The sequence below is a fragment of the Zalophus californianus genome, chromosome 1 (genome assembly GCF_009762305.2).
Source record: "Zalophus californianus isolate mZalCal1 chromosome 1, mZalCal1.pri.v2, whole genome shotgun sequence".
NCBI classification, from domain to species: domain Eukaryota; kingdom Metazoa; phylum Chordata; class Mammalia; order Carnivora; family Otariidae; genus Zalophus; species Zalophus californianus.
The window spans coordinates 90,766,183-90,785,184 of record NC_045595.1 but is presented as its reverse complement, the minus strand read 5'-3'; the positions used below and the strand labels follow the sequence as shown (position 1 = coordinate 90,785,184).

The window sequence follows — 19,002 nt, the reverse complement described above, 5'->3', positions numbered from 1 at the left end:
GGTCATTATAGGGAAGGGATTCATTATAATAACAATGACAATGGGTGTGACACTCCGCCTGGGCGTTTTACTCACATCTTCTCCAATTAATTCCTGTGAAAGCCCTGTGAGTCTGGCATTATCACCCCTATTTTATGAATCTTGGGGTTTAATTTTCCCAAGGTCACACCATTAACAAGTACCACAGCCCAGCCAGGCCTGACTGACCGCTCTGCTGTGTTTACATCACAGGCTACGTCAAGAAGTCACTGATACCAGGAGATTGCCTTGAAGACAGGAACTTCTTCACTTGGGGACTGTGCGCCATTTTGGAAAAATGCGCGGAATATGCGATCTTTGAGAGCCCTGTTCACACAGCACATTTCCAGCCCCAAGGTCTTCTTGACAGAGCGCTGGTCCCCTAATAGGTAGCAGCGGCTGCCCCAACATAAGGCTTTTTGCTGACCTTTGTGGTTTTTTGCCGTTCTCTGGTGGAGCACGTTTCCTCAGCTTTCACCTTCTTCTCAGCCTCCTCCTGTAGGATGATGGACACAACTCCGGGGCTGAAGCTTCACAAATCGAGGCTAGCCTATTTCTAAATGGAATCCATCGCTCTCCCGAGACAGGGGGGAAATAAAGTTCCAGGACTTCCCGCCTCATCAGCCGCTCTCTTTCCCCGCCCTTCCCAGAGGATAAAAATAGCCTCCTCCCGGGGCCTCCACGCTGGAGCAGCAACGGCGCCCGGAAACCGGGCCTGCCCCGCGAGCAGAGGCGCAGTGACGCGCGGGGCCGGCGGGCGGCCCGGGGATCAGGGAGCGGACCTGCCCGCACCGGCGAGGTGACCCGGCCAGGAAGGGACGCTGGGAAGTCTCAACCGAGAGAGGGGGCACCTGGAGCAAGTTTGAGCGCGATGGTGGGGGCTCATATAAATGCACCCGGAGACCTGGAGGTCCGCGCACGGGCTTGTACGGCAGCCTTTGGAAAAGCCGAGGTGTATCCGCGATTCTTAACCTCTTCAGCGGGCCGGGACTCGCTAGAGCAAATGACGAAACGTACCTAGCACTTCTCTGTGTGTTTTCAAGCACACGCGGAGAAACACAGACACACACTTCGGCACACCACAGGTTAACAACCCCAGACGAGGGTTGATAATGGGGACGCAGAACGATTATAAAAAATAAAAAATTCCTAACGTGTAAGGATAAGGTTACTAAAGTTTGCTGAGCAGGATCTTTTTGGAGAATAAATGCATACTGTATTTATCCATGGGAAGTGACACAGAAATGTTAAGGTTCACCTCCGACGGTGGTATAAAAGATGCTTTCTATTTTTCACCATTTTCTCAGTAAGAAAAAGCAGGTTTCTCTTTGCTACCAGAGCGGCCGCATCAGGCATCATCCTGGATCTGGGGAGGCTACTCAGTGGCAGCTGCGGCCCGGGCCTGCCTGACTGGACTGTGTCGCGGGGAGCCGGGGTGTTACAGACAATAGACAAGCAAACATCAGGCTGGTGACAACGTGGGACGGGGACGGGGTCCCTTTAAAGGGTGCCCAGGGAGCCCTCAGCCCGCGGCAGCACTTGAAAACCAAAGCGCTCCTAGCCTGGCCGCGGCCAGCACCGAGACGATGGTGCGTGCGTGCGCGATCTCGGGGCGGCGGCGGCGCGCACGTGCGCGCCTCCGCGGGCAGCCCACGGCTGTGGACGATGCCGCCGAAGCGGCGGCGGCGGCGCGCTCCGGCGGTCTGAAGCGGCGTCCGGCTGCCACGGGCCGGCGGCGCGATGAGCTGGGCTGCCGCCCCCGGCTCGGGGCTGTGAGGGGCTCGGGGCCGGGGGTGGGTGGCGGCGGCGCGGCGGGCGGCCAGCGCTCCTCCTCGGCGGCGGCGGCGGCGGCGGCGGCCATGCGCGGGGCGGCGCGGCCGGGGCCGCGGGGCCGGGGCCGCCTACCCGGGACCCGCGGCCTCAGGGCCCCGCCGCCGCCGCTGCTGCTCCTGCTCGCGCTGCTGCCGCTGCTACCCGCGCCCGGCGCCGCCGCCGCCCCGGCCCCGCGGCCTCCCGCGCTGTCGCCCGCGGCCGCGGGGCCCAGCGTGAGCCTCTACCTGAGCGAGGACGAGGTGCGCCGGCTCATCGGTGAGTGGGGCCGTCTGCGTCGGGGTGGGCGGTTGGCCCGACCCCGGCTGCTTCCGGCCGCCCGCGGCCCAGCCCCAGAGCCGGGGACCGGGGCCAGGTCGCGTCCCAGCGCCTGGGGGTCGTCTCGGGGCCCTGGCCTTTGCCTGCCTTACTGGCCAGGAGGTGTGGTCCCTGCCCGGCCCCCGCCCCGGGTCAGCCTTCCGGCCTACCTCCTACGTCCTCACTGTCCCGCCGCGAAAGAACGGGGATCCACCCCATTCCGTCTTCCCCACAGCCTTTTCGGCTTTTCGCCCTATTCCCTATTCAAGCGCCCAAACTTTTCTTCCCTGATGCACCAAGTTTCTTTGATCCCTCGTGTCATTGTAGGGCCCTGGATTTTGGATATCTCGAAGTCCACGTTTTATTTAGACCAAACCTGCAAACCCCTGGCTGTGGTTTTGATGCCCCAATAGAGGCCACAATACTGTGCTCTTACTTTCTGGTTATCATACTTTTTAAAAATGAGGTGGGGGGGGAAGGGAGAGGTTAGAAGGGCACTACATGTTCGTGGCAGTCTCCAAATCTTGTGACGGATAAGCATATTTTTAAATGGGGAATGAATCTCCGGGTAGCAGACCCTGTTAGCTTCTTCAGTATCTTTTTGGTTCTTGTCTTGGATATGCTGGACTGTGGACTGATCTGTATTTCAGGGCCACTCTCCTGCTCTGAATACCTTGTAGGGAAAGGAGAACTTAGCTTTGGGTCAGTTGGTTGTACCTTTCCACCTAATTAGCTTTGTCGTTTGGGGAATTAATTTGAGAAATAATGGTGTTTTTGTGCTGAGACTGTGGATTCTGGAAATGAGCCCTAAGAGGAAGGTCTGATAAAAATGGCCCCAAATGGGAAGTCTTTGGTAGTTAAGGATACCTAGACATTCTTTGTGTGTTAGACTTTCTTTTGTGTGTTGTGGCACAAAATAACATTTCTCCCTCCTCTTTATTTAATCTCAGGTTTGTGGTACATCTTAGTGAAGGGGGGGATTATTTTTTTAATCATCCATTATCTGTCAGTTTTATTTTTATTTTTTTAAGTTTAAAAGACTTTCTTGAAGTCGACTCAATGTTGAAATGGTATTGCTTTTAGCAGTCTGTTTAGACATTGTTACATATATGGGTTTGTCGTCTTTAATCAAAGAAGAATGCTGTGTTTTTGTAATGTCCTGCCCTTCTTAATCCTCTTTTTAGTCTAGTTGAATTAGCTAAATTTAGTTGAGATGAATTAAAACTGCCAATTAGGTTAGTACTTGGAGCATAAGACTAAGGTTTAGGAAAAATAATGAATGCTTACAAATAGACTCATATCACATAATTATTTAAAAAATATTAATGCATACTGCATGGTTTTAAAGGTTTTTTTGGTTAAAAGCTTGTATATAATTTGTGACTTTGTTTACATATAAGAGTACATGTTAGAAACCAGCCAGGTGGGGGTAGGGGTTAGGAACAACCAGAGGCCGACAGTGATTGAGTGCCTGCCATTTACCGGCCCCTACATGTTTTATACACATCATTTCCTCTAATTTTCTTGTGACACAGTTGAGTAGATAGTATTACTCCCATTTTAGAGTTGAAGAAAGTGAGGCTTTAACCTTTTCAAGGTCACACAATTTATAATCATTAAAAAAAATAGTGTTGACATAGGCCACAAAGTTATATTAAATTTAATTAAGATATTGTTTATATAGAAGTTTTGTTATGGCATGGTGGAAAAGAAGTCAGTGCTAATTAATACTTGAAATAATGTATATGCATTTGTCACCTGACCGATGAACATCCAGCTTTATGACCAGGAATGAGCTGTTGGGAGGCGGGGAGGGAGGACTGCTTCACTGATCAATCTCTGGGGTAAGAGGGATCTCCAGTGGTATTTTTTCTAATGCAGATAGAGTTGACCTGTTAAATTTTGACTCTTCTTGCCAGATCTAGGTCCATCTCCCTCATGCACCCTACCTTTAAAGTATTCCTTGGCTGTTCCTGGGTGGGGAAGAACAAGTGGGTAGGACTCAGATGTGTACCCGGCATCTTGAGTTCTCAGACTGAAGTTTCTCATAGAAACTCTTAACGGTGTTTAAGACTACTTGAAATAATAGTTTGTACTATATTTTTGTATTGTTTTGGGTTAAATGCCTCTGAAAGCTGACTTGGGAAACTAGTCATCATTTTATAATATTTCCAAGATGATGAGTTTGGAATTCCAAGTAAGAAACTTACAAATGAACTTGATAGTGACAGCTTTATAAATTGAACTAATTGCCCTTGATATGAGAATAAGTTGTTTTAATTCAATTAATACGTGCACACAGTATAAAAATCAAATAGTGCTAAAAGGCTTAACAGAAAACACAGCAGTGTCCTACCCTTGGTCTTTTTATCCTCCAGGTCCTACTTTCCAGTGGAGGCTACCAATCTCATACTAGTTCTGTTTATTTATTTATTTTCCTATTTTTTACAGTCATATTTTGAAATTAATATAGAATAAGCATTCGATTGCCTAATACCATAATTGAGCACTTGCACTGTTCTCTGCCCCAGTTCCTCGATATAGCTACATAACAATTTTTGGTAAAACCACCAATCAGTATTTACATTATTGCATATATATTTATTGCTCACTTCTGAGTTAAATAGTGATGCCAGATTATGGGGGTTTTTTTCCCCCTGGAGCAAATAACTGCCTTCAACTTTTTGGTTAGTTTTTCATGTATTTATGGCTACATTCCTCAAATACCCCAAGAAATATGTTCAATGCCTTTGATTTTTTTTTCCAGGTAGCACAAGTCGTCTCTCATCCCACTTGGTTTCCTCGTAGAGAATCCCTGCTTGGGAGCCTTCCATCCTCCTATTCCATTCTGGACAGTAGGATTGTTTTTCTTGTAATTTCTGTTCCCTTCTCTCCTGCCTTAGAGCCTGTTTCCTGGATCACTTGTTTTCTTTTTCTTGGTTTGCTTTGTTTTGCTAAAGGGTATGTTGAGTAGCTTCCTAAGAAGGGATGCATGGGAGGTAAATTATTTGAGGCCTTGCATGTCTGAAGGTGTCTACCATAGGTGCTTTATAGGTCCTTTATAGATAATTTGGCTACCTTTAGAATAGTAGGCTGAAAATATATTTTTTCCTCATAATTTTGGATTGGATTTAAGGGTTTCTGATGAAAAACTCAAAACCATCTGATTTTTGTTTGTTTTTATTTTTCTGTTTTTATTGACGCTCAGGGTCTTTTTCTCTGGTATTCTGAAATTTATTTTTTAAAAAAGATTTTATTTATTTATTTGAGAGAGAGAGAGAGCAGGAGAGGGAGAGGAAGAAGCAGACTCCCCACTCAGCAGAGAGCCCGATAGGGCTCAATCCCAGGATCCTGAGATCATGACCTGAGCCAAAGGCAGACGCTTAACTGACTGAGCCACCCAGGCACCCCTGGCATTCTGAAATTTTAGTAAGCTTTTGTGTGGGTCCTTACTTCTGTTCGCCTGTTGTCTCTCTTGTTTTAGTTAGGCCCTGTGGATCTAGAGACTCATATTCTTCAGTTTTCAAAAATGTCTGTTACTTTGATGATTTCCTACCCTTTGTTTTTTGTTTTTTTCTGAGACATCTATTGGTTTGATTCTTGAATCTCCTGGAATTGATCTTCAGATACTCTTAACCTATGTTGCCTCTTGTTTATATCTTTGTATTTGGAGGTGGAAAGTGTGTGGGTGGGAATCTTCTCAATTATGTCTTCTAAACTTTTATTTTTAAAATTTTAATGATGTTTTTAAGTTTCAGAAGCTCTTTTTGTTCTGTTTTCATTTCCATTTATTTTCATTTTCTGTTTCCATTTTATTCTTTATGGATGTATTATCTTTGAGGTATGTGTAATTTTTTCTATATTTTTCATTTTTTCTGTATGTTTAATATGTTTTTAATATTTCTTCTGCTTCCTCCAGTGTGCTTGTTCATTTCAGGGTTCTTTTTATGGTTCTTTAGATCACAAATGTCTGGTCATCCTTGGCTGTCTGCAATTAAGAGTGAGATGCTGAAAAGTTGATTAGGAGAGAGAGTATGTGTGCTGGTGGTCTAGTGACTTCCTTTGGAGTACAGGTAGACTTTTCATTGCCCATCTACTCCACATATCGGCACCTTCATGTCTTCCTTGAGCACAGTGTCTACAGAGAATTTACTTCGAATAGCCTGCCGCTAATGTGTTTGGTAATACACTGGCTGCCTGGGTTTGGGTTATCTGGTTGAGGAGGGATGGAATGGAGATAAAGGCCACCCACCATTCAAGCTGTAGACTTTGACTGCTCCTCTTTACAGTTCTCCTGCCTCCGTGGTTCAGTTTCTTCAGAAAAAACTTAAGGTCTCCTGCTGGATCTGGTGGCCCACCCCTTGTAGAGGCACCCACTTTGTCAGGCCTGAGCCTCAGGTTGGCCTTTGGTACCTCAGGGGTCCTGAGGAGCAGAGACCACTTCTTCATCTGGCATCCCTCTTGGAAAAGTTTGTTGAAATGATGTGTTGTTGTCTTCTTTCCCTTTCTGTTTGTCTTTGTGGTTTAATGTCTTTGTGATTTCATTAGTATCGTTCAAAGGAGTTTGGGGATGAAATGGGGATCAAGGCCAGTGGTCATTCCACAATATGTAAATGACAGTTAAGGTTGGGCTTTGACTATTGAAGAGCTGTTGATGTGTAACAGGTTTGTTTTGTTTTTTTGTAATAATGTTTAGAAGAGTAGTGGTTGATACTTTTTAGAATGCTGCTGGAATGTAGCAATCTTTTGCCTTTGTCAGGCACAAAGGTAATTCCTGTTTTAAGTATATACTGTTATTTCCATTTTATAGAAGAGGAAACAAACTTAGAGGAAGTATGTAGTTAACCCAGTTCCTTGGTTGTGGGGCATATAGTCCTGATGGAAGTCTGTCTGTACAGAGACTCCAAAAGCCTCAGGAGCTTTTACTCTCCATGTAGCATCGCTGTATCCCCAAGCCCAGTTTCATTGCTCTCATTTACTCTTATTAACAGGCTGCAATGTAGACATTCATTTCCCCATTTTTACCGGTGAGGACTTTGATTTGGGGCCCTTTGGGCAGTGAGTAAAGGGTCTGGTCTTGCCTCAGTCCTGCTTGAATCCAGAATCCATCTTGCCTCTTTGTCAGCTCTGGAGGAGCTGTGATTAACCGAAAACACTCAAGAAGTAGAATCTGAAAGCCTGCTACTACATGTTTGTGCTCTTGACTGTTACCTGCATTGTCCCATGTTCTCTCTCTAATTGTATTAGATAATGATACATAGTTCTGTGTATCCTAATAATAATTCTAATAGTGTTGAGTTCCCTGGAAATCCCGGGCTTGTGAAACTAGTATGTGGCTGGGGCAGTGCTAGGAGTCTGCTCCTAGCAGCGTGCTGAGGGGTGAGGGCTGTTGTATAAACGGGTTATGGTAGCAGTGGTGGCAGAGATAGGGACTCTGCCAGGGGTCTTAGAGGACCAGGGGTCTTCTAAGAATAGCTTCTGCCTCCCACCAATTAGAAATGCACTTTGGGTAACTTGCTTTTCTGTTAAAGTAAATACCCTCTGGAAGAGTTAAGCACTGTTCACATCTTATTTAAAATCAGTTAAATACAAGTTGAGATCAGTGCTCCCCAGATCAGTCCAGTAAAATTTTTTGAAGCCCAACCAAATACCGCATATTGTGGTAGAAAATGGTGACTCAAAATTATTAAATTCCTTTTCTGGAGGAACTCAGAATTTCAGAGGGGAGACTAACCATTTTATTGAGGACTGTAACACTGAGATAAGAGTCATAGTGCTGATTGACATAAGTAAGTTATTGTAGGAGTGAATACTTTTGACTCTAGAAAGGGGAAGGGGAGAGAGCCTTAGAGAGAGTTTAGTGAAAGTGTTCCAGGAACGGAGACATTTGAGGATGAGTTTGATAGGCAGAAAAGAGGAGCGATTCTTGTCAGGTGAGAAAACAGCATGAAAAAGCTATAGATGTACGGAAGTAGATGGGTGTGAAATCATGAAATAGGAAAAATCTAATGTGGCTAAAATGAGAAAAATTGGCAAAGCCAGGGAGTGGCAGAATATAAAGCTGGGAAGTAGGTTGAGATTGGATTAGGAATTTGAATTTCATCTTGTAGGAAATGAGGAGCTGTTGGATGAATTTAGGAAAAGAGAGTGCACAAACAGGACTGGGTTACAGAAAAGTTGACTTTTGGCTCCAGTGGGAAGGGGCTTGGAGAAAGACAAGCTGGATTTGGGAAATGGGACAGAGTCAGCCTTGTGCTGATAAGAGGGATCAACTAGGGTAGTTGAAGGAGTGGGATAGATTTGTGAGGAATGTGCACGGAGTTTGCAAAAGACTTAGTGGGGGAGACCTGACGTTAAAGCAAAGAGAGGAGTCAGAGAGGACTCTGGGGTTTCAGATTTGGGCTGTTGAACTGAGGAACTCTTTCCATTTGGGAGGTGGTTGAGGGAAAGAAAAATAAGATGAGCCATGTGTTCCTCTCCTCCCAGCACCTCTCTTTCCTCTTAAACTTTAGGCCAAGTGCTTGGTGGGGGAGGGAAGTGAGAGTGTCCTCCCTACTGATGTCTCTGGCATACGCTGAGAGGTTGTGGGGTGCTTGCTGGTGGAGTTGGTTAGCACCCTGCGGCAAACTCTTAACCCGGGGCATTTTGGGTGGGGTTGGTGGCATTGGTGCAGCGTTAATTTGAGTCCATGTGTTCTTCATTGGGAGAGCAAGGCTGAGACATTGTGCAATTGTGGGTTTTGAGTTTTTTTCTCCCCATCTTCATGCTACACATGTGGGAGAACTCTATGCAATTATGGCTAAACCTGTCCCCTGTGAGTCACATCCTGAGTTGACTAGTCAGTTCTGAAGGTGCTGCCTAAAATACTGTTTGGATTTTAAGGGTCACTTTGGAAACAAATGAAATCTGAGGGTATTTTTATGAGCATCCTCAATTGAGAAGTTTCATAGCATTACTTTTGTGGTTTTAATGCAGTTTTGCCAGTGTTGTGAAAAAACTTGCCAACTATACATACTAAAACAAAACAAAACAAAACAAAAACTTGAACATGAAAAAGCTATAGATGTATAGCTTTAGCTACTCTGAAGTTATATTCCACTTAAAAGTGCTTTTTTGTGTTATCCTTGTTGATGCAAATCAAGTACAATATTTTCTGATCAAAATGTTATTAAACAACTTTCATTTATGTGGGACCTTTTAAGATGTAATGTGCCAAACAAATATGTGTATATTGCTGAGTTACATAATACTTAGTGAGTGATTCTTTTTACTGTGCCCAGCAAGTGTTACTGCTGAGCAGTAGAATATTTCTGAAAAGTAATTTCATAGGTCTCATGCTTGTTCATGAGATAAATATGTTATGTCTTGTTTATAAATAAATATGTTCTTATGTGTGTTTTAGTATACCTCTTGCTATATGCCAAGTACTTCACATGTGTTCTCTTTTTGTTTATCAACCATACAAAGTAGGTGGCATTGACTTTTAATAGATAAAGTTGAGGGTCTGGGAAATTACAGAATTCACAGGAGGTCACAGAGATGTCTGGGGCTTTGTGACTCCAAAGTACATACTTTCTCTCTCTGTTGCCTCTGAAGGTTAGCAGTTTACTTAGTCTGTCTAACCAGAATCACCTGAGGGGCTTAAACAAAATATGGATTCCTAGACCTATCCTGAGCAATTTATTTAGGAGATAAGAGATCGGGCCCAACTCGTGAGCTTTTTGAATGCCATGTTTCATTGATTATAAGATGTTTCATTGATTATGTTTTCCCACGTTTGAACATCTCTGAAATTGGAACCATTTTACAACGAAAGGTGAGTCATCAGTTAATTGACAGTTCTTTTTTATCTTTCTTAGTGGCACAAAAAATAATGGTGCAGTTTAGATTAAACGAAATACGGTATTGTAAAAGGATTACCACCTTTCCTTTTTGGAGGTGTGGGGGAGATACCTCTCACAACTCTCGTTCAGTGTTGTAAAATTCACTGGTGGTATTTATTATTTGCTTGTGGTAATGGCTGTGTAGTAATATCCTTGCAAGGAAAGCAAATGATGGCAGTGAGATACTACCATTAGGTTTACAAGCAATGGTAACTCAGTTATCAGCTACGAAGTGCTGCCAAAAGAAAGATCAGTGATTCTCAACCTTATTTTGCGAAAGTTTTCTGGCCTTTCCCTAGACAAAGGCATGGCTACCCAGCCATATTATGTTTTGCATACTGTGCTGACTTAGACTTTGGGAGCTTTGTAGGGACCTCTGATGATAGCTTATGGATGCATCTTGTGTCCCACAAAAGCTGGTTCTGGAAGGGGGCATATTACATTCTGTATTTCATCCTGGTATTCCCTGACCTCCTACATGAATTTTTAAAGATTTGCATACATTAAGGTTCACTTAATTGTGTTATATGACTTTTGACAGATGTATAGTGTCATGTATCCACCATCATATCATATAGGATAAATTTACCACCCCCCAAAGATCCCCTGATTTATTTTAAATAAATTTGCTTTTTAAAACGTATTTATTTTGGGGATGCCTGGGTGGCTCAGTCGTTAAGCGTCTACCTTCGGCTCAGGTCATGATCCCAGGATTTTGGGATCAAGCTCTGCATCAGGCTCTCTGCTCAGCGGAGAGCCTGCTTCTCCCTCTCCCACTCCCCCTGCTTGTGTTCCTTCTCTTGCTGTGTTTCTTTCTGTCAGATAAATAAATAAAATCTTTTTAAAAAATATGTTTATTTTGGAAAGGCTCACAGATTCAAAAATAGAATAATATAATGAACCTATGTGTACGCATCATCCAGCTTCAACAACTGTCAACTAATGGCCTTTTTTTTTTGGTCTGTATCTCTCTACTCCCCAGTCTACTCCTTTGCTCTCACTGCCCTGATTCCCCACTTGGATTATTTGAAGCAAACTCAGACACATAATTTTGCAAAAGCTTTTTAGTATGTATCTCTAAAAGATAGGGATTTAAAAATTTATAATAACCATTGCCACGCCTAAGAAATTAACGGTTCATAAATATCAAGTATCTGTGCTGTTTGGATCTTTCTGATTTATAGAAAAATGTTTATATGGAGACTCTTGCCTGCCACCTCTTTCCTCTTTTATCCCCCTTCACTTCCCATGTGATTAGTTCCTCTGGTGCCAAGCTCTTTCTCACCCTAGGGTCTGCATTTGATGGTTGCTTTGCCTCATACTTTCCCCAGATCCTTACAGGACTGGAGCCTTACAGATCCCCCTTACAATGTCACTGCCTCAGAGAGCCTTGCCTTCCTAGGGTTGACCCCCAGTGCCACTCTGTTCTTATCACCCTGTTTTATTTTATTTTATTTATTTATTTTTTAAAAAAGATATTATTTATTTATTTGAGAGAGAGAGAAAGAGATAGCACGAGAGGGAAGAGGGTCAGAGGGAGAAGCAGACTCCCTGCTGAGCTGGGAGCCCGATGTGGGACTCAATCCCGGGACTCAGGGATCATGACCTGAGCCGAAGGCATCGCTCAACCAACTGAGCCACCCAGGCGCCCCCACCCTGTTTTGTTTTAAACATGTGATACTTTTGTTGCTTCTGTCTCCCCCTATATGAAAGTTAGTTTTATTTGAGTAAAGACCTTTTATATTGTTCCACTCTATATCCCCAGCACTTAAAACAATATCTGGCATGTAGTAGACATTCAGTAAAAGTTCAGTGAATGAATAAATCATACTTCTTTTAGGGAAGATTCACTATCTTATGCCTTATGGGGGTCATCATTCTCTTTATCATTTCCCATTGCCTGCTGAGTTATTATCCAAGAAGGGAGTTGGGCTGGACTTACTTATATTTATGAATGGGAGTTTAAATAAATTAGTTTTTAATACCTTATTTTCTTTGAGGTTGCCTGATTTTCCCATCTCTGTTCCTTGTACCCCTCTCTCTGGGTACGGTGTCCCCCATCTTGGCTTCCATAGCTCTACACTCTGTATAAACAAATCAGTGTCACTATACCCATCACATTCTGTCTTTTCCATATACTGCACTAAGGCCACCCCAAGACTTGACTAGCAGCTCCCAGCAGACTGTTGGTCTGCAGGACAGTTGAAGGATGGAAAGTATTCAAAAGAGATTCTGGCAAAAGTTATTAAAAGTTATTAAAGTTATTTCCAGTTATTAAAAGCTGGGAAGTGCAATTTCTCATCTTTTCTTCTGAAATGCTTAAGCTACTGTTAATTTTGTCCAGTGCATTTTTTCATCATACACATTGTAGTTTACACCTCTAGAAAATTGATTTGTGTCTTTTTATATCTTCCATGTCTCTAAACTTTTGACCATGTGAAATACAGTTATAATAGTTGTTTAAATGTTCTTGTCTACTAATTCTAACATCTGTGCCAGTTCTGGATTGGTTTCAATTAATTTATCTATCACCTATCTATCTATCTATCTATCTATCTATTTATTTTCCTTTTGTGGTGGGGGGCAGGGCATGCCTGGTAGTTTTTGAGCGAATGACAGGCATTATGAATTTTACTCTGTTAAGTGCTGAATATTTTTGTATTCCTATAAATAGTTTTGGGTTTTGTTCTGGGACTCAGTTAAGTTACTTGGCAGCAGTTTGATCCTTCTGATCTTGCTTTTCGGACTTGTTAGATAGGACAGGAGCAATGCTCAGTGTAGGGCTAATTATTCCCCACTACTGAGTTAAGACCCCTTTTTGTACTTTCTCTGGTGACCTGTGTGAAGCATGAGATTTTCCAGTCTCGCTGGTGGAAATAGGTGATACTGTAGATCCTAGGTAAGTAGGATTGTACATTTTTCCTTTCTCTGTCCTTGTGCAGCTTCCTTGTCCATCCTCTGGTCAGTACTTAGCTGAAGACTGGAGGGCAACCATCTGCAGATCTTGAGTTTTCTGTGCTGCTTTCTCCTCTGTGGTACTTTATCCTGCATACCCTAGCTGTCTCTGTCTTCCTGAACTCTCATATTTTGTATGGTTCTTGGCTATCTCAGACAAGAGAGTTAGTCTGGTCCTATTATTCTATCTTATCTAGAAGTGGAAATAGTCAAGGATTATCTTTATGATTGCATCTTTTCTAACTTAAATTATTTGTCAAAGGAGAGAATTTAGTCCAATTTAAAGAAAAAAGTTTTATGGTTTTGTATATGTGTGCATGCACATGTACACAAATGTGGGAATACAGTAGATAACATGGTGGGACAGTACTGAATTCTGCATTTTTTAGTTTCAATTTCATCTTATGGCAGGCATATGTGTTTAATCAATATAAGTGTTGGTTTCTTCATATGTTAAGACGAGATACTTTTCAACTACAACAGGATGTCTGTTACCACAGTTGGTATAATGTATGTGAAAATGCTACATAATCCTCAAAACAATTTATTTTAGTTATTGGTGGGAGATTTGCATGGCTTTGGATGAAAACTAAAATTATAGAATGTTTGAAAGAGAGGTCACTTAGATATCAACCTGGTTGATCGATTGTCTTTATTATCAACACTTAAAACTCATGCTCCAAACAATTATTTACTGAATGTTTACTAGGCCTTATTTTAGAGGCTTAATGTATTTTAATAAATAGATAATATTTTAATAAAACAGACAAATATCCCTGCCCTCATGGAACTGACTTCTAGCAGAGGGCTAAGTGACTTGCCTGAGAAGAGAATGTAGCTTTGGAACTGGACTTCAGGTTAGCACTTTGCAATGCAAGTTGCTGGCAGGGAGAAGTGATGTCTGTGAGTTCCATTGTGCTTTGAGCCGCTGGACATAACAGTCAACTCTAAGTTATTAATGGCCTCCATGGCTGACTGAGTTCAGAGATCATGCTCCTATTAGGAGTTGGCTATGAAGGAAGTTGAATGATGATCACATCAAATGGTAACTTATTCCATCTCTATTACAGAGCTGTACCTGCAATGCATGTTTGAGCTGGTGGTCAGATTATTTTCTTTTTCAGATAGGACAGGAACCAATGACAAATTACTTTCCAGAGTATCTTTTGACCAGATACTGGAACATTGTAGCGCCAAGGCAGGGCATGCTTCATATGTTATGCTATAGTGCTGGAGATTATGGGTTGTTTTTGTCACTTGTTTTCCTTCGATAGGATTTGGGAAGCACTTTTATCATCTCTGCAATTGTGGCACAAAACATCTTTGGGGGCATTCTTTTATGGATTTTTTTTTTAGATGACAAATGTGTTGATTACACCCAAAATTCTTGTTCTTTATCTTCTATTTTAGTGTCTAGCTCTCTTTATAATTTCTTATCCATCTACTATAGTATTTTCAGATGGCGAAGGTGACAGTTATCATTTGAGTCATCCATTTGAAATCAAAAGTGACCTTACTCTACTTTTTTTTTTTTTGAGAGAGAGAGAGAGAGAAAGAGAGAGCATGAGAGGGAAGAGGGTCAGAGGGAGAAGCAGACTCCCTGCTGAGCAGGGAGCCTGATGTGGGACTCGAGCCCAGGACTCCAGGATCATGACCTGAGCCGAAGGCAGTCGCTTAACCAACTGAGCCACCCAGGGGCCCCTTACTCTACTTTTGATTCCACACAGGTGATATCATCACAGGTACTAGAGAGATAAACCTGAGCACAGTATTTATGATGGATAGCTTTGGGCTTCCATTTTCAGGGATCATGGAATTACATTGAAATCTACTTTCTGAAATGTAATCTTTGGAAGATAGATCTGTTCTGATCTATCTTGATCTGTTAAATCAGTGGTAACAAATAGCTACTTCAGTGGATTGTTTTTTAAGTAAACTTGATTTTGACCACATTATCATGTTTTCTTCCTGAAGTGGCAAAGTAAGCAAGGGTGCTCTGTGATTGCAGATGCCTGGCTTTTCCTTGTGAGGTCCAGGAGATTCCCTTCCTTCAAGTTGACTCCTTAGCTGTACATCTCAGGGACCGAGAGGGTGGACCTGCTTGCCTTTCCTTCAAGGAGGCCAGTTTTAGGCAGGAGATGAGGAGGCAACCTGGAGGAAGGGAGTGGAGGGAGGGGGCATGTTTACTGTTGTCTTCTATTGTCAATCAGGCATACCGTTTTTCTCTTCAAAGCTCACTTTTATTCTTTTTATATTCTCTGTGTGTACATGTATATGCTCTTGATTGAGTTCTTTGGAGATAATTAAGGTTGTAGGAGAAAGATTGGAGGAAAATGATGAATTGGTAGAGGATTACATGAAAAATCTTATTTAATCTATAAGATTATGGTTTACACAGTTACAGAGATTGAAGATTTATGTGCTTTTTTTTTTTTAAGATTTTATTTATTTTGACAGAGAGGGGGAGAGAGAGAGAGTGACAGAACACAAGCAGGGGGAGTGAGAGAGGGAGAAGCAGGCTCCCCACTGAGGAGGGAGTCTGATGCGGGGCTTGATCCCAGGACCTTGGGATCATGACCTGAGCCGAAGGCAGATGCTTAATCGACTGAGCCACCCAGGCGCCTGTGCTTTTTCTTTTTTAATTATGAGGAAAGAATGCCCCTTTCCTATAGTCTAATTTAATTTCTAAATTCCTTATGATGTAGTTAAATATTAGGTCTCAGCTAATTTTCTAGTTATAATTTGACCATAGCTAGATTTATTAGATTCTGATGGACAAATTATTTTATTGTATCTATGTCAGCTTATTAGTTTCCATAAACCAGGAATATTTGAAATAAGATCACCTTATTTATTTTCTTTTAGCATTGATTAAAATATAGAGTATTTAGTGGTTTTATACATAGAAAGTGATGTTGGCTTTTTTTTCCTCTGGCTCATGTAGTTCACTATACTCAGAACTTAGATTATCTTGACTAAATAAATTTTTTACTTAAGTTTTGACTAGCATTTAGAAACTGGATGATATCATAGAATATAGTAGAGGTTTGGCTGACATTTGGAAATCATAGATGATATCATAGAATAATAGAATTTTGTGGCTGGGGAGGGACATTAACATCATCTGGTTTAACTCTCTTGTTTTATAGTTGAGAAAATTGATGCCTAGAGAAAGTGGTTAAATAATTGATTGCCAAAGTTCACTCACTTACTTGTAAAAAATCTGCTTTAGTTCTGTTTCCACGAGATCATTTTTGTTTTCCTGCCTTAACTGATTTCTCACGTTTTCTTTAAAATATCATTTCCCTTAAAATTCATCTTTGATGTAGTTGATTTTTATCAGCAGGCTGCCATTCATGCATCTAACATTTGAATAGCTACAAATATTCTACGACCCCAGCCCTGCTTGTGAGGTGTACAGGGTAATAGGGAAGACAGATGCGTGAACAGCTCCCCGCAATATATTTTGTTAAGTGCTATTAAAGGTAGCTCATTTTATAAAAGGAGATGGTTTCCTCCTTGGTACTATTCAGCTGTTGTTGCCTTGAGAAACCAATAGTTAACTTTTAAAATCATTTGGAAAATTTTTTGAACTATTGAATTATTTGAACTTGAGGTAGACAGGCCAGATCATGTAGGACACAGGCCTTGAATTAAAGTTTGGACTTAAGGGACGCCTGGGTGTCTCAGTCGGTTAAGCGCCTGCCTCTGGCTCAGGTTCTGAATCCAGGGTCCTGGGATCGAGTCCCGCAGGCTCCTTGTTCAGCGGGAGCCTGCTTCTTCCTTCTCACTCTGCCACTCCCCCTGCTTGTGCTCTGTCTCTCTCTGACAAATAAATAAAATCTTAAAAAAAAAAAAAAATAAAGTTTGGACTTAAGATTGTATAGGAAAAAATGAAATTTTCTTGATGAGAATTGAGAGTTTTGGGGAACAACTTTGGTTTCTTGGCTTCGAATTTGGTTTGTTTAAAAATAAAATTATGAACAAATGCCATAATTTCTAATAAGAGCATCATTCCTACTTTGCTGGAATTGGCAGTGAAAAATTTAAGTCTGGTTATTGTAATTGAACAACTGAAATGGTTTTCGTTCTTAGAACAAAAAAATTATACTTGAATAACAAAATGCTGCCTCTTCAGTCTGTGGCTGTCCACTCTTGCTTCTCTCCACCTTCCCCAGAGCCCCTATATCCCTCCACCCACTCTACTTTGTCTGCTCTGTTCTCTTTTCTGCTGGCCCTTTCACTTTATCTTGAGAAGCTCCAGTTCAGTTTTGAGGTCCTCTCTGACTCATTTCATAATGTCTTTATCTCTTCAGCTTAACTGAGACCTGATTTTCTCTTGTAAGTGATAGTTTCCTCATAATTCTTTCCAGTCACTGAAAGCCAATTTTATTATACTCCCTCCCCATTTATGGGGGCAGAGGCCGGCTCTTTTTCTTTTTTAAAAATAATAATTTGTTGAGGTGAAATTCATATAACATAAAACTAACCATTTTAAAGTGAACAGTTCAGTACCATTTAGTACATGTACAATGTGCAACCACCACTTCTTACTCCAAAACAGTTCCATTACTCCAAAGTAAAAACTCCTCACCCATTAACTCCTCCCCCTCCCCCAAGCCCCTGGCAACCACCAATTTGCATTCTATCTCTATGGATTTGTTTATTCTGGATATTTTGCATAAATGGAATGATAAAATGTGAGACTTTGTCTGGCTTCTCTTATTTAGCATAGTATTTTGGAGGTTCATCCACATTATAGCATGTATCAGTACTTCATTCCTTTCTGTGGCTGAATAATCCATTCTATGTATATATCAGAATTCATTTACCCATTTATATGTTGATGGACATTTGGGCTGTTTTCACATTTTTCTATTATGAATAATGCTATGAACGTGTATAAATGTACTTGACTGAGTGTCTTCAATTTAGGATATATACCTAGAAGTGGTATTGTGGGCTGTAAGGATATTTCTATGATTAACTTTTTTTTTTTTTTTTTTTTTTAAGTAAGCTCTACACCCAACATGGGTCTTGAACTCACAACCCTGAGATCAAGAGTTGCATGCTCTACTTACTGAGCCAGCCAGGTGCCCCTATGTTTAACTTTTTGAGGAACCACCAAACTGTTTTACACAGTGGCTGAACCATTTTGCATTTCCACCAGCAATGTGTAAAAGTTCCAGTTCTCCACATCTTTGCTAACACTTCCTATTCTGGTTTTTTTGTTTGTCTGTTTGTTTTTGTGTGTTTTTTTTTTAATTAAAGCTATCCTAGTGGGTGTGAAATGATACCTCATTGTGGTTTCCATTTACATTTCCCTAATGACTAATGATTGTTGAGCATCTTTTTATATGTTTATTGGTCATTTGTGTATCTTTGAAGAAATGTCTACTCAGGTCCCTTGCCTATTTTTTGAGCTTTTTTTGTTTGTTGAGTTGTAAGTCCTTTATATATTTTGGATACTAGACCTTTATTAGACACATAATTTGCAATATTTCCTCCATTCTGTAGGTTATCTTCACCTTCTTGATAATGTTTTGATGCACAGAAGTTCTAAATTTTATGAAGTCTAGTTTATCTACTTCTGTTCCTCATGCTTTTAGTGACATATCAAAGAATCCATTGACAAATTCAAGATCATAATGATTTACCCTTATGTTTTCTTCTAAGAGTTTTATATTTTGAGGTCTTATATTTAGGTTGCTCGTCTATTTTGAATTGTTTTTATATATGGTATGAGGTAGGGGTCTAATTTTGTTCTGTTGTGTGTGGTTATCTAGTTAACCCAGCATAATTTATTGAAGAGGCTATTCTTTCCTCATTAAATGGCCTTGGCATCCTTGTCAAAAATCAGCTGGCTAGAAATATATGGGTTTATTTTTGGATTCTCAGTTCTATTCCATGGGTCTACATGTCTGTTATGTTGGAACCATACTGTTTTGGTTTCTGTGGCTTTGTGGTGAGTTTTGAAATCAGCAATTGTGAATTCTTCAACTATGTTCTTTTTCAAGAC

At 41.5% G+C, this 19,002-nt stretch overlaps 1 protein-coding gene across 3 annotated transcripts in view; it reads left to right on the top strand.

Annotated features, from left to right (window-relative positions):
- The first annotated feature begins 1,877 nt into the window (after positions 1–1,877).
- RYK (receptor like tyrosine kinase) overlaps positions 1,878–19,002 on the top strand; it is a 94,971-nt gene continuing 77,846 nt past the window's right edge. For all 3 annotated transcript variants that reach the window (XM_027582786.1, XM_027582785.1, XM_027582787.2), the window contains exon 1: positions 1,878–2,106. In XM_027582786.1, the coding sequence (XP_027438587.1) occupies positions 1,878–2,106 (229 nt within the window). The remainder of the gene's footprint in view (positions 2,107–19,002) is intronic.